Source organism: Chaetura pelagica, unplaced genomic scaffold (assembly GCF_000747805.2).
Source record: "Chaetura pelagica isolate M959 unplaced genomic scaffold, ChaPel_1.0 scaffold221, whole genome shotgun sequence".
Lineage (NCBI taxonomy): Eukaryota > Metazoa > Chordata > Aves > Apodiformes > Apodidae > Chaetura > Chaetura pelagica.
Window position 1 is genome coordinate 8,609,972 of NW_009952533.1, and position 16,125 is coordinate 8,626,096.

General features: G+C 35.2%; 1 protein-coding gene across 1 annotated transcript; it reads left to right on the forward strand.

Moving 5' to 3' along the window:
* Window positions 1–4,287: 4,287 nt before the first annotated feature.
* ABCE1 (ATP-binding cassette, sub-family E (OABP), member 1) lies at window positions 4,288–15,679 on the forward strand. Its single transcript, XM_010008932.1, has 17 exons — window positions 4,288–4,461; window positions 4,777–4,862; window positions 5,360–5,457; window positions 5,842–5,959; window positions 7,807–7,944; window positions 8,099–8,168; window positions 9,354–9,450; window positions 10,418–10,507; window positions 11,066–11,187; window positions 11,869–12,090; window positions 12,477–12,536; window positions 12,617–12,675; window positions 12,840–12,950; window positions 13,039–13,181; window positions 13,266–13,388; window positions 14,809–14,920; window positions 15,156–15,679. The coding sequence occupies exons 1-17, from the start codon at window positions 4,359–4,361 to the stop codon at window positions 15,201–15,203; spliced, it is 1,800 nt and encodes a 599-aa protein (XP_010007234.1). The 5' UTR covers window positions 4,288–4,358; the 3' UTR covers window positions 15,204–15,679.
* The last annotated feature ends 446 nt before the right edge of the window (window positions 15,680–16,125 follow it).

A 16,125-nucleotide genomic window follows, 5' to 3' on the forward strand; every position in this document is an offset into this window, starting at 1 on the left:
GAGGAAAAAAGCCGCATTTTGCCTTATTTCGAGGAAAGTTAATACCCGTGTGTATGCTTGTATGGCGAGGAGATCAAGACTTAGTGCAGGTTTGACAAGGTAATAGGGTAAGGCTGTTTTTTACAGTGTATGTGTAAAACCAAAATAAAACCTTGACAGGGGTTTCGTCATAGTGTTTCTGAAGTGCATTTAGTTATTTCAGTTGGAAGTTTCTGGGAAAATTTCAAAGTCTAATTTAAGCTTCTTTGCCATGAGTTTCTAAACTTTAGTCTTAAACCAGTGGTCGTGAGATATTTCTGTAATTTTCATGTGGTAGACTCCTAATTTATGGATTTATTCTCGTACATTTCACTTCTTGTTAAAAGGAAAGACTGAGGGATAATTAATGCTGTTCAGCACCGGCTGAACACACCCGCTCCTTATGCTGCGTCAGTATATTTGACCATATGCTTTTCATGTTAACGTTGTCTTTATTTTTCATATTCATGTTGTGCCATATGAGTAATACTAGTTAAGTACAGTAGGGAGACGCGAGACTTGTTTAAACTTCTTTTTGTGCACTGTCTCAGTTTTTTTAAAAAATATCAAAATCTTAAGTATAGACTAGTTCTTAGTAGATTTTGTTTATTCTAGTAGCATCTGCTAATTCTGCTTTGACACTCAGAAATGTAGTGATCTCCCATATGCAGTTTGAAGATCTGTTCTTTGTCTTTCATTTACATTTTCTTAGGGTATTCTAGTTCTTAAGTTTCTTGTTATGAAGTGAATGTATGTAGTCTATTATCAATACATTGAGACAATTCTTGAAGTTAATTTTTTTTTTTTTTTTTTTTAAGAGGAATGTGCAAATGCTGCTTATCCTCACTTCTTTCCACAGTATTTATCCTTGAGATCTGATGCACTGTAATTTAATACAACTTTAACATTTTTTCCGCAAAGTAACTGAAGTATGGCTCAATTTTGAACACATATCTGGCCTCCATATAATTTATTTTGTCTCTGGTCATGTTTGTCTTAATTTAATTTTTTTTATGTTTGGTTAAGTCTGAATAATTCGATGCAGTTGCATATCCTTCTTAGTCATAATTTATTTGACTTGTAAATTCTAATGCTTGTGAAATAAATAAATATTCTTAATGCAAGTACATTACATTTATTCTACAGATTGTACATTGTTGCATTTTTTGACAGGTAGCAAGGTCTGCTTACTTGCTTTTACTCTTTTTTTAGCTTATCCTCACTTCTTTCCACAGTATTTATCCTTGAGATCTGATGCACTGTAATTTAATACAATTTTAACATTTTTTCCGCAAAGTAACTGAAGTATGGCTCAATTTTGAACACATATCTGGCCTCCATATAATTTATTTTGTCTCTGGTCATGTTTGTCTTAATTTAATTTTTTTTATGTTTGGTTAAGTCTGAATAATTCGATGCAGTTGCATATCCTTCTTAGTCATAATTTATTTGACTTGTAAATTCTAATGCTTGTGAAATAAATAAATATTCTTAATGCAAGTACATTACATTTATTCTACAGATTGTACATTGTTGCATTTTTTGACAGGTAGCAAGGTCTGCTTACTTGCTTTTACTCTTTTTTTAATTTCTTCTGGTGTGTCAGAGCACCTAAGAATGCCGACATAAAATGCTTGTGATAATGTGTTTTGTGTCTTATTTTTAGACAAGTTTTACTGTTTCTATTAAGTGTCATAGTTGGACTTAATTGACAGCTTTTGGCCTAGATAAATTGATACTATCAGTAGTCTTAGAATTATTTTTTTTTATTTCCCTAGCAATTGTTATTCCTTTTCTCTATTTGTGTCATCAGTCTGCTGTTCTGGAAATATTTTCTGTTGTTACTCCATCATAATTCACTAATTCAAAATAACATTTCACTCTTGTAGTTAGGAACAAGTTAAATTTTTTTGTACTTTTGTTTTCTGTTCTGTTCATTTTGACTTGGAGAAGAGGAATGCAGACATGAATTTAAATGCTTCTGAATACCAGTTTCTCCTGCCCTTAAACTGCTGACTATACTCAACAATTACTGGTATGATGTATTATAGCATATGCACATTGTATGTGCTGTTTACTTGTGTTCAGTATATTTAGAGTTATGTACTCTATGCCTGGAAATCAGTCAATCCTGTTTGCTGTGTTCAGTTGAATGCCACCAAAGTAACTGCATGTGAATACGTAACTTGACTTCAGTCTGGTTTTGGACAGTGTTGTTTAATTTGCTTTAAATTGTCAGTTCTAAATAGAAATCATTATTATTATTTTTCTTTTACAGTTATCATTGTAGACATTAAGACAGTCCTGGAAACACTGCAGAAGTGACAGAAGTCACAAACACTTTTTTTCTGAAAATGTTTTAAGACTATTGGAGGCTTTTGGATAAACTGACACTTCAATCATGTAGATGGGGGCAGAAAAGCACAAGTGTATATATCCATGTCAGTTCTCTTCCCCTTGGCCAAGTACTTTATAAATGCCTGGTGTACATATTTCTGTGGCTCCTTCAAAGCTCTTTACCACAGGTAGATGTTTTCCCATGTGAGTTAGAAAAAAAAATAAATTAGACTGTTGTATGACTTACTGACCAGGGCCTGATTCAGCAACAGATAGTAGTGTGAAGTTCACTCTGATTATCCCACCAAGCTGGGTGGAAAATTTGCTGAGGTAGGTGGCAAAAACTAATTGTTTTAAGCCATATTTGACTTGGTCTTTTAGAACAACCACCATCCCGTTCTCCTGCTCTGGTACTTGAAGCTAAACACTAGACTGGATGGGTAGATAGCAGGTCAAGCTCTCCCCTCAGCTGTCTCTACTGCTCAGGCAGATAACTCAGACATAGATTTGGGAGGTGGGGTGGAGCAAAGATGAATTGGGTGTCCAAGGGAAGATACTTTATTTAATAAGAAATGTTGGAATACTTTTATTAGAAATAAGTACCTTATGCATGGAAGGACTGTATGTAACCCTGAAGTATTTCAAGACTCCTTCCCAGTTATGTCTTTGAACTACTGATACGTATTGCATTGAATTGAAATTATTTTAAATTGGCATCCTCTGTAGGGCTTCCATCGCTATTTAGTGGTGTTGAACTGGAAGTGCTTTGTACTCTTTGGCCTTTCTTTAGACCTTAAAAAAAGAAAGTATCTGTTTATCATCTGTAATATCTTGTAAGCTTCCAAGAGCCTTGTAATTCAGTTATCTTTGTTGTTTTGGAGCCTGGACAAGTGGCAGGAGTTGCCCTTAAGTGTGTGTTGCTCATAGAAAGATAAAGTAATTATTATTCTCAGTCCTATGCATCAATATAGTAAAAGAAATATACATGCATGTTAAAATACATTCCACCTTTTTTTCTCTATCAAGACTTACATTTAAAATTATTTGTCCTTCCTGCTGCTGCAGTTGTTGACATAAACTCCCGGTACAATCTGTTGCTTCTCAATGTGCATTACAAATATCTAAGCAAGGGAAGAGGCAGTTATGTAGAGAAATACAAGTAGTAGTTTTACTTGTTTGAGTGTATTTACTTGTGATTTCAGGAATTTTTAATAATCTAGTACGCCAAGATCTCTTCTAAAAATAATTTTATAGAGATCTAGCTTATTTTTATCAGAACGTTATAGTCATTGATACAATATTAGGAAAAGCAGAATGTAAGTTTAGTTATTAAAAAAACTAAATGAAACTCAAGATAAATCCAACGTCATCATCTATGTGTTTCACATTGCCTGGATTACTTTTCTGTATGTAACTACAAAATTTCACTTTTAAAACTGCTTTAAATTTTTTAATTTTGACAGTGTAATATAGAATATTGGCATTTTGCAAAATGAATATTATAATCAGATTGCTGGACTAATAGCTGTAGTCACAATGTGACTTTACCAGACACTGTAGCATGAACAAGATAACTTTACATAAAGCAGCTTGTGAAACTGAAATTTTCATCAGTGTAAATTCTTCTCTTACTAGGGCATGCTTTTCTTGGAAACAAATACATTCTCAGGTATAATGACAGTTGTATTGTCCAGTGGAGAGCTAGGAATGGAATGGAAAGGTAATGTTAAATAGGTGTGCAGTTACTTACACACCAGTACCCTTACTGTTGTATCTGAGACTTTGTCCTGTTTGCCATTTTGCTTAAAAGAGGAAAGAATCAAATAATTTTGCTTTTTTTTTTTCCTCTGAGCTCTGTTAGCAGTAACTTCAGATCTGTATGTTGTTCTCTGTGCTGTCAGTAATTTTGTTCTCTTTTATTTGTTCTTGTTTTTTCTTAAGATCTGGAAGACTCCCACTAATCCTAATAATTGGTGTACGTATTTAACCCTAAATTGTGCATTATGGCGGACAAATTAACAAGAATTGCGATTGTAAACCATGACAAGTGTAAACCAAAGAAATGCCGCCAAGAATGCAAGAAAAGTTGTCCTGTGGTTCGAATGGGTAAGAGATGTAATTTTAAAAAAAATATTAAGCAATTGGAGATGTTTAAAAAAATTTGCTGCTGGAAGGAACTAGTTTTTTGTAATTGCTAGGGTTTTATGTTCATCATTCATGCTTTATTTCATAAAGCCTTTATAAGTACCACTGAAACCATGAGCAGTTCATAGTAGTGATGCCACTTCTCAGGTCGTTGGATGATCTGAAGCTTCAGTGGATGTTAATCAGTTGCATGTTCCTCTGTGGAATTTAGTGGTATTGACAAGAGTTCTGATTAGTCAGAAACTTTGTTGAAGTAATATTACTCTTTTTCACCAGGAAAACTCTGCATAGAAGTCCAACCACAGAGCAAAATAGCATGGATCTCGGAAACACTTTGTATCGGTTGTGGTATTTGCATCAAGGTAAAAGTTAGGCTGCTTTAAATAAAGTAATAGCATTTCTTTATTATCCTACTATATTTAGTAATGCATACTGAAAACCATTGATGTTTCCCTGAATAATCAGGCCTCACTAACTGTTACTGTTTACTGAAAGTGACGTACTTTGTCAGTTTACTGAAGTGGTTGGGTTGCAGGGTGCAGATTATAAGTTGGTTTAAGTTTGTTTGTGGCTGTAGACACCTAGCAGTAGAAACATGTTTTTGTAAAAAAGCTAAAGAATATATGCAGTGTCTCTTATTTGTATTGTAGACTGACAGTCAAAATTACTAACTGTTTAATGTTTAAAACATCATGTAGAACTTCTTTGGAAAGTTGAGTATGTAAATGAAAGTAAAGTAATTTGCTAAAAGTTCTTGTAAAAATATTCAAATACACATCTGGGTGCAGTATTGAACATAGCATTTTGTTAATAAGTTGTTTGTGTGCATTAATGGTATATAAATTTATTTTAATTACAGAAATGTCCTTTTGGAGCCTTGTCAATTGTTAACTTACCTAGCAACCTGGAGAAAGAAACAACACATAGATATTGTGCCAATGCCTTCAAACTTCACAGGTATTTCATTTTTCAAGTCAATGTAAAAGAGAGAAAATTCAAGGTTTTGATTACCTAAACATAATGCACATCAGAGTATTCTTGGTTATTACCTCAATAGCTTCCTTTTTGAATAATAACTTTTTTTTACTAAAAAGTACTATAATGAAATAAAATTTCAGTACTTGTTTTACAGAGCTCCTGTTTAACGATTAGACTGCTCTTAAATCTTGCTTATGTTCTTCTATTTTTAAAGAATATGGATTTAATTCTAACTACATATTGGCAAGTTAACAAAGTACGCTGAAATAATCCTGAAGTCTGAAAACGGGTTGTAACATTTACCACTAAGTGTTGGTGTCTGATACCGTTAATATAATCCAAAGTTATCCATGTTGTGTGCAGGTTGCCTATCCCTCGTCCAGGTGAAGTACTGGGATTGGTTGGAACCAATGGTATTGGAAAATCAACTGCCTTGAAAATTCTAGCAGGAAAACAGAAGCCAAATCTTGGAAAATATGATGTATGTATCAGCAATAAAATAAAGTTGGCGTTTTAGATAGCTGTGGTTATTTTTTTTCACTGAATTTTCATATGTGTGAATGCAGTAGAATTTGTGAGGGCATTGGCACTTTCCCTTTTAACAGCCAGTGACCCGCTCAGTGTTAACAAAGGCTTTTTTGCAAATTTGGTTTAAGAAAGGTAAAGATACTGGTTATAACTTTGACTTACTAAAGATAAATATCAGAGGTGGGTTTTCTGTCTTTAAGTCACACTTAAGGTGTTGTTTTCTTTATACCAGTCTTTTAAAATGTCAGCTTTTTTCCCATGCACAATTTACTTTTTCCTTACCAAGGGATTTAGGTAGCTCAAGCCTAGGAGTTTCTTCTGAGTTCAATGTTGAAAGCTCTAGTGTGTGTGAGCACTTGCCATGTATCCTTGCAATCTCTTAGGCTTTTTAATTGTGGATTCTTTTGAAGATGAGCTCTTACAAAGTATGTTGTTATTATAAGTTGTTGTTAAAGATGCTTCCTACCGTACACTTCAATATTGAGTTCTGAAAATCCTTTGCTTGTTCACATTGCTAGATACTTAGAACTTTTAATAGTATTTTCTGAGAACAGGGCATAGAAAAACTTAAAATCTGCTGATCTTCTTGAGACATCATAATCCATTCTCCTATGTATTTACACTAAGTCAAACTATGCAGCCAGCAAGCCAAAATATTTACAGAGGTTTGTTTCCCTAGCACTACTCCGAAGAGTGAATATTATTAGAGAAAATATATAAACAATAACTATTGAGACTCTTCTTATCAGATGGTGTCTTGGTTATCACCTTCTCACCTCTGAGTTACGTGGTCAGAGAAATTCAAGAAATTGAATTATTTTGTGCTTCAGGAAAGACTTGTTGGAACAAGTGTGTTCAAACTTCTTTATCAGTTTGCTTACCTGAAAGAGTAATGTTTTAATAAAATATTCATTTAATGGCAGCCACTTAAAACTGCAAAGAAATAATAATTTCCCAGCTACATTTTCCATTCTCTTTCAAGTGTGGTTTATATTATTTTGTGGACTTCTTGTTTCAGGTGGTAGTATTGCAGAAATAGCCAAACCTTTGACTTTCTGAATGTGTACTTAATTGAATTACCATGCTTCCAAATCAGACTTTCCTGTGAAGAGCCAAATCATTATGACCACAGAAACACGTGGTATGAATTGAGTATTCCATGTTGCTTCTGCTCTAAAACTTATGAAGCATTTCTTCTGTGTTTTAGCTTGGTTTGGAAATACAGCTGTGTCGCTCTGTTTCCATACTGTTTTACCATCAAATAAATTAAGTTGGCACCATTCAGAGTAGTGTGCTCTGTAAAATTATGCTGGACAAGTTGATCCTTTTTCCTGGGTGATTGCACTGAGCAGTTCCTTTTTTTGTTGTTTTTGCTTTGTCTTCTCCTCTGTTTCCTTGGAAGTATTTGCTAGAAGCAGAGAAAATGAGCAAATTCTATTGCATCTTTTGTGCAATCTATGCTGTCATTTTCCCCATGAAGTAATTTCACTTGTATCTTCTTAATTATCTAAGGACACTTCTGGATGTTCTCAGTGCAAATTTAAAATGCCTTTTTTTCTTTTTTTTTTTTTTGAAAGTCTGAACTTCTGTTCTCCATTTGGCAATTTTATAATTTTTCCATTTGTTTTAAATGGATACTTTGCAGAGGGAATATAACAGCTCAGTAACTAGCTTTTATCCAGGCTTTTTTTAACCTTGCAAGAACATTCTGTTTTCTGTATAGATGGATATTTTAAAATTAGATTTTTTTGTGTGTTTTTAGAATGGTGTAAGTAAACACAGGCTTTATTGTTGTCACAGGATCCACCTGACTGGCAAGAAATTCTGACTTACTTCCGAGGATCTGAATTACAAAACTATTTTACCAAGATCCTGGAAGATGACCTTAAAGCTATCATTAAACCTCAGTATGTGGACCAGATACCTAAAGCTGCAAAGGTGAGAAGTTTCGAGAGCTAATAGAAATCTGGGAGCTTTCCTGTAATACTTGTGTTCATGGATTTTATTTAACGGCATCATTCAATATCAAAAATCCACTGCTGCCTGAAATTTTTAATGTTGAAATAATGTGGGGCTTTTTATTATTATTCAGGGAACAGTGGGATCAATTCTGGATAGGAAGGATGAAACTAAGACCCAAACTGTTGTATGTCAGCAGCTTGGTAAGTAATTCTGTAGAGTCAAACTTCAAAGCATTTGAGAAATTCATATTTACTGAAAAAATAAAGTTACTACTAATGTTAATGAAAGATGTTTTAGTTTAAAGGCTAGGGCTTGCTGTAAGAAGATCTGAACCGGTGCAAATAATACTTGCTAGTGGCAAAGGCAATCTGATATGTGCCAGTTAACAGAATCTAGTGCAGATTCTGCAGATTCTGGACATTAGGAAAAAAATTTTCATGGGAAGTGTGGTCAAACGCTGGAATAGGCTGCTCAGGGATGTGGTTGAGTCACCATCCCTGGATGTGTTTACGGGTCGTTTGGATGTGGTGTTGGTGGATATGGTTTATGGGAGAACTTTGTAGAGTAGGGATGATGGTTGGACTTAGTGATCCCAAGGGTCTTTTCCAACCTGAATAGTTCTATGATTCTATGATTCTGTTGCATGGTAGAAGGCATTTATTTTTTAATCTGGAAAAATTCCGGTTACTGCAACAAGCAAACTATATGTAGCCAATTATAATGGGAGTTGTAGCGACTTCAGAGAATAATACGACTGAGAAGAATATCTGCATGGTCCAACCCTGGTAATTTTTTGTGGGTGTTTTGAATTCAGTTGTTATTAAATTTAGGTGATGCTAAATGAACAAAGGGTTCTTAGTAGATGTGGGTGGTAAAGGTGGGGCTGCATCATGCCACCGAGAGTGAGGTCCTAGAGTCCCACTTAACTTATTAGTGAAACAGTATATTCTTTAAACTTGCCGTTGATAAAGCTGATGAGAAAATATTGGCTTTGCTGTTAGTTTGGGGGACTTGATTTTTTTTGCAAATCGGAACTGTTCAGCCAAATCTAATAGGAAACACTTTTAAAACTGGTATAGTTTATCTTCAGGACCAGAAATCTTTACCAAATACACAATGGAAAGCCAAATAGAACTGTAATTGTTCTGTACAATAAGCAGCAGCCCCAGAAATTAATCTGCTAATGTTGCAGAGAAGCTGTGACTTGCTGTGACTTTAGATAGAGTATTATCATGCTTCTATATAAACTGAACACTTACTCCACTTCTTTCTGTTCTTTCCTCTGTGTAGGATGTCTGCTGTGATTATACATGTTTCTGTAGGTAATAAAAATAGGAATTGTTGTGTTGGTTGTAACATACATAAAATTAACCACTTATTTGCAGACTTAACCCATCTGAAAGAGAGAAATGTTGAAGACCTTTCAGGAGGAGAACTTCAGAGATTTGCTTGTGCAGTTGTTTGCATTCAGAAGGCTGATATGTATGTTTAATTTACTTCTGTTCACATTGCTTCTAATAATCTGCCTCAGAATATGATCCTCTAATTTACATTTTTTGTTAGAAATAATACTTCTGTTTGAATATTTAAACAAAAGGGTATTTTTTATTAATATGTTTTAGCAGCTCATCAGCCAAGATCCATAATTATTACTCCATATATAATTTCTGGGGCTTTTATACTTTAATTTGTCTAACTGGAAAGAGCTAATTTCAGAGGCCAGTGTTAAATTTCAGCATCTCAATGTCATAACTTTTCCTGAATCCCACATAAATGTATCCTGTTTGATGGTGTACTTCACTTAGCCTCTCTCAGTATGAAATGAACAGATGCTTCCTGATCTCTGGGAACTTGTGTCCCTCTTGCAACCAGGAATTTACTGTCTAGTTTGTGCTGTTCCCTGGCTCCTTGGGACTAAGAAAGTGAGATCAGAAGAGTTACTGGTGATTTGTTTTGGTTTGATATTTTTTTAATTTAAATTTTTTTTTGTTTGAATTGTGGGATTTTGAGGTGGGAGGGGGTTGGTAGGCTGGGGTTTTTTTGGTTGGTGCAGGTTTTGGATGTGTTTTCTTTGTGTTTGTTTTTATCTCTTGGAAGATGTCCTTCTTTCAGTCTTATAAAGTATTTTTGCACTTTTTAGTTCATGTTAAATGTAAGCTGAATCAGAACTGAGTTCATGGGATGCCTAACTGATTTTTTCATAACATTTGGTAACTTTCTCAAAGCTTTTGGCAAAGGAATACTTAACTCAAACCATGTAACAATTTCATGTGACAGTCATTGGAGATTCAAAGCAGGTGTCAGTACATAATTCTCTTTTTGATCTCTCTCAATATAAATGATTATACTAGTTTATTTATTTGTATGCAGTGATTGAAATGTTAGTATTAGGTTTGAAATTGTAGAAAGCTTGGATTCACTGAGACTCCACTCTTTCTTTTGGGGCTAGCTTCATGTTTGATGAACCTTCTAGCTACCTAGATGTCAAACAGCGCTTGAAGGCTGCCATTACTATTCGGTCTCTAATAAACCCTGACAGGTAAATACAAGCTTTACATTTTTTGCTAGACTGAAATAATAGATGACTGTTTACAGAGGGAGGGAAGAAATGTCCATTCCATCTCCCTAGCAGTGCTGACTTTGCAGAATGGTACATTAACACATGTTTAAAATGTTCTAAGTCAGTAATATTCTATTCTTTTGCACTCTGGAAACTAATCCTGTTGCTTCTGTGCTATTTCAGTATTGGAGTACATTTCATAATAAAGATGTGAAAATCTAGCTGGTTTTTTATTTTCTTTTTTGTTTGGTTGGGTTTTTTTGTAAAATGTGCTAAGTAATTTCACTCCAGTGAATCGATATCCTTTCATCTATGGTAAGTAAAGAAGCTGCCAGTTTACACTGGACTTTCAACTTGTCATTCACACTGTCTGTTTATTGGTCAGAAATTTTGACTCTGTCTTTATTTAGTATAAAGCTAAGAAGCTGTATTGAATTAAAATAATGTTGATAGCTTTCACTTACACAAAACTAGAGTAAGAAAGACTGTTATATATTGAAGTATAAAAAAAAGTATGTCTCTCGTTCTATTTTTCAGGTACATTATTGTTGTAGAGCATGATCTAAGTGTGTTAGATTATCTCTCTGACTTTATCTGCTGCCTGTATGGTGTGCCAAGTGCTTATGGTGTTGTTACTATGCCTTTCAGCGTAAGAGAAGGTAATTCTTGCTGTATTTCTCTTTTTAAACATACATACAAAAAAAATCCTTGGAAGAAAAATAAGGTACCAAAATGCTAGTTGTCTGTTATGTGAATGTCTTTTTCCTGTTACAGTCCAGTAACTAAAAAAATACTGGTTTATTTTGTGCAGAATTTCTGTCTTGTGTGATCCTAGATTTCTAACTCAATTCAAGAGCTTTAACTATAAAATGCTCTTTGTCTCTTTGGACATAATTTTGATATTTGCAGGTGTTTTATAAATAGGGTTACACAAAAGATGTTACAAATAGTAGAGAAAGGGCAGAAGACAGTTTGCACAGTACAGAGGTATGTAGTGTTCAACTGAATTGACCACAGTTGTAGCACTGAGACTCAGTAATAACTGATCTTTTTGAGAATAGGTCCAACAGCAGCTGTGTCTTTAAACCCCAGACACATTACTAATACTAGGTTTTCAGGAAGAGCCTCTATAGTCTTTGTCTAATTTTAGTAAGATTTGTGTTTATTCGATTTGCATAATGTATACACTTCCAAATAGGAGGTTTTGTTCCTCTCCTATCATGCCATTTTAAATCCAACATTCTCCTTATCTGATTGGAATTTATAGCCAAGAATTTAACTTCATCTTGTCTTGCTTTGTTGTATACCTTTTTTAATTACTTTTTTTCCTCCCTTCATAGGCATAAACATTTTCTTAGATGGCTATGTTCCAACAGAAAATCTAAGGTTTCGAGATGCATCTCTGGTATTTAAAGTGGCTGAAACAGCTAATGAGGAAGAGGTGAAAAAGATGTGTATGTACAAATATCCAGGAATGAAAAAGAAGATGGGAGAATTTGAACTATCCATAGTAGCAGGAGAATTCACCGATTCTGAAATCATGGTGATGTTAGGGGAAAATGGTAAGTGCAGTTCTTGATGGAAACTACTTCTATAGCCCTAAATATGTTCCTGAAGCTGTTCTTTGGTGTGGGAACCAGGCTTTAAAGTTAGTGGTTTTGAGTAGGTTGAACTGCTTGTTTCCTGGTGAAAATGTCACACCACGAGCTTGCGCCCTGAATAGCAGGAACTTGAAGTTACTGAATGTTAATGATGTCACTGTTGCCTAAGAACTTAGATTGGCATATTTACCTGGTGAGTTGAGCCACAAGTCTAGACTATTGTAGCTTTAGATGTCTCTTCCATTTGGAAAAGCAAGCAATAGCAAGTGCTGTTTGCTGGAAGTGAGTATAGGACTTAGCAAAGCAGTCTAGTTTTAAAATCAATTATTTATTTATATTTTTTTTAGGAACTGGCAAAACTACATTTATCCGGATGCTTGCAGGAAGACTTACACCTGATGAAGGAGGTAGAACCTAATACCTAACTTGAAACCTATATTGAACATGCTGGAAAGACTCCTGTTTTCATTATTTTATCTTTCTGTAGGTGAGGTCCCGGTTCTAAATGTCAGCTACAAACCACAGAAGATCAGTCCTAAGTCTACAGTACGTTTAAGCCTCATTTATTAAGTATTATGTTTGCTACAAAAAACACGTTCGTGGTACATAGATTTTTCTTATGCTTGGAACAAAAGGCTTTACTACTGTTACTTCTTGTTTTCTTCTGGTGTGGTGCATAAAACTGAGTGGCAACATGTTCCTTTTAATAGGGAAGTGTCCGTCAGCTACTGCATGAGAAGATCAGAGATGCCTATACACACCCCCAGTTCGTCACTGACGTAATGAAACCTCTTCAGATAGAAAACATCATTGACCAGGAGGTATTAATTGCCTGAGACAAATCCCAAGTTTTCTTCTTTAATTCTCTACCTGAACTAAATATGGCCATGTTCCCCTTGGCCCCAATAGGTGCAAACATTGTCTGGTGGCGAGTTGCAGCGCGTTGCGTTAGCTCTTTGTCTCGGTAAACCTGCAGATGTCTACCTAATTGATGAGCCATCAGCATATTTGGACTCTGAACAACGTCTAATGGCTGCTAGAGTCATTAAACGGTAAAGTATACGTGATGGGGAAGAAAAACTTACATTTTCAGTAGTTTTGCAATTACTTTACATTCATCTCTTTTTTTCTTTCAGTTTCATTCTCCATGCTAAAAAAACAGCTTTTGTGGTAGAACATGATTTTATCATGGCTACATATCTTGCTGATCGTGTGATTGTTTTTGATGGGATTCCTTCCAAGAACACACTTGCCAACAGGTAAGAGACTTGTTTGGATTACCAAGGAGGACAAAACAGAAAAAAACAGTCTATCACCCAAGTATCAGCAGAAATTACAAAATTAAGCATCTGCCTATGGAATTCACAATGCATTTAAAGTGATCCAAGAGTGTCTTAAGGGTTCTGGCTTTTTCTTTTGAAGTGAGGGAAAGAAAATGGGACTGACTCACACTTAGATGCTGCCTAGACACAGACTTCAGGCACAGTTGGGAGAATGTAACCAAGGCCCTCAAAAACTAGACCAGCTCCTGGCTTAAACTGGCCTTGAGCAACTGTGCGTGAATTGAATTACAATCAGAGGAGACCAAATAAGTGGCATTGATTGTAAGAAATTGAAAGGACCAATTGTATAATACGCTTATGGAAATAACTTTAAGATGTATTAAAATAAAGTACTGTACCATGGGTACGTGTATGCAGATCTTGCAGAGTCCAAGTTTGGACAGCAACATACACACTATGAGTTTTACTCTTCCAAAGCTGTCCCTTTTTGGTATGTCTACTTGTGTTCCTGTAAATTTTCTGTAAATTACAGACACTTTTTGAAGAGCAGCCTTATTAGAAACCAGGATTTAGAACAGTGCAATTACCAATGTTTAAGGTGAGCCAGACGAAGTAAACACATGGATTGAGCAGTGTGTTAGCTGCGTTCACAACATACTGCTAGCCTGGTAGTGATGGTATTCTTTCCAAGGACACACTTGTTTGACTTCAAAAAATCATGATCACCTAACTGTTTCTCAGTGTCAGTATATGTTAGGACCTTTGTTGTATCTTGCTAATGAATCACAGAATCAATCATAGAATGCTGGGTTGGAAGGGACCCTAAGGATCATTTTGGTCCATCATTTAAATACTGTTGTTTACATGAGATGGCTTAGTACCTGTCCACCTGAGTCTTCTAACTGTCCTGCATGGGGAAATCCACATCTTCCCTTGAGAGATTAATTGACTGTCTGATTGTTCTCATGGTGAAACATTTTCCTTGGGAGTCCAGTCAGAATCTCCCTGGGAGTAACTTGTGCCCATTGCCCCTTGTGAATCCTTGTAAAAAGGGGGTCTATCTTTCTGGTAGTCACCTTCTGCTTTTTTTCTCTTGGAATGTAAATAAGCATGCCAGCACACACACACATGTGGATACTGAGCAAAGCAAATGTTTATGTAGCAGTGTGAAGACTTGTAGTGCTACGCTGAGATAGTGCTGAAAGATGAGAGTAGATGCTATGACTTGTCAAAGACAGGATTTGACTGAAGATGTAGCACACCCTGGTCTGTCAGATACAGCTCACACTTGCATTATCAGACCTGAATGAGCTCAGGATGGAAATTGAAGCTGCTTGTAATCTGCATATGATAGAACTTGTGAACATGTAGCTGGAATATTCTTTTTTCTCCACAGTCCACAGACTCTTTTGGCGGGAATGAATAAGTTTTTATCTCAACTTGAAATCACTTTTAGAAGAGACCCCAACAATTACCGACCAAGAATAAACAAACTCAATTCAATCAAGGTAAGAGAGAAGCACCTTTACACTAAAGAAGCCATGACTGTTTAATATAAAGCCAGGTTTTAAAATTAAGACAAACCTGGTAATTTTACTGTGCTGGAAAACTGCAGGTGAAATGAGAACAGTAAGAGACATAAGGGAAGTAGAAAGGAGTTTAGATAAGTTTATTTTATTTCAGCTATGTTCAAGTCTGCCACAAACTACTTCAAGTAACATTGATCTTTTTTCTTTTCCTAAGGATGTGGAACAAAAGAAGAGTGGAAACTACTTCTTCCTGGATGACTAAATATTGAATCTGAGCAACTTTACAACTGGCATATAGAAATGCATATTGGAATCTGAACATTTGCATATGAGAAGACTCAGTCAGGTTTTAGAACACAAATCTTTTGGAGCTTAAAATCTCTTGCCGCGAGCAACATCTGAGACCAGTAGCAGTGTAAATCCTAGCCTGAGTAAAACTGCCACTTTCTATATTTTGGTGACACAGGCCTATTTTCAGTGTAATAATTTCAAAATAGACCCCCTTGAAATTGTGCTAATGAGTCCTCCTGATTTTTTCAAATGTTAAGGGAGGTTTTCATTTCAGTAAATCCTACTCATGTACCAAGTACTGACTGCACTTCCTCATTATAAAAAAATTTAAAGCTGTTTTCTGTAAAAGAAAGAAGCTTACTAAGAGTGTCAAACTACAAAACCAACTCACTTTAAAAAGGTTCAATCTCTCTGGATGAGGGTTTCATAAATAAATATCCTAACTTACAGCTCTGTGATGCAGTGCAAAAATTCTTGAATTACTAATTCAAAAAGTACATGTATGATGTTGTCATGCCTACCTTTTTTCACACTACAGAAAAGAGCACACAAAAATGGAGTACAAACACTATAAAGGAAGATATCTACCCTTTTAGTCATCTGCTCTGTGCATCTATGCAGAATTAATTACAAGAGAATAATCAGTTCAATAAAGTCTTAGAGAAAATTTTTAAATAATTTCCATCTTCTGTAACTTAACCTTTCCTCAGTAGTTTGGTTTAATTGCTGTTCTTTCCAACTTGTTCCTCCTTCTCTAAATGCTGGCACCTGCCATCTTTCCATGGAGATACTTAATTCTTGCAGCTTAACTTTGTAAAAACTATTTCAGTCAAAGCTAAACCTTCAAATGTTACTATAGACAAAAATTAAGGTAGATTAAAAAATCGTCAAAA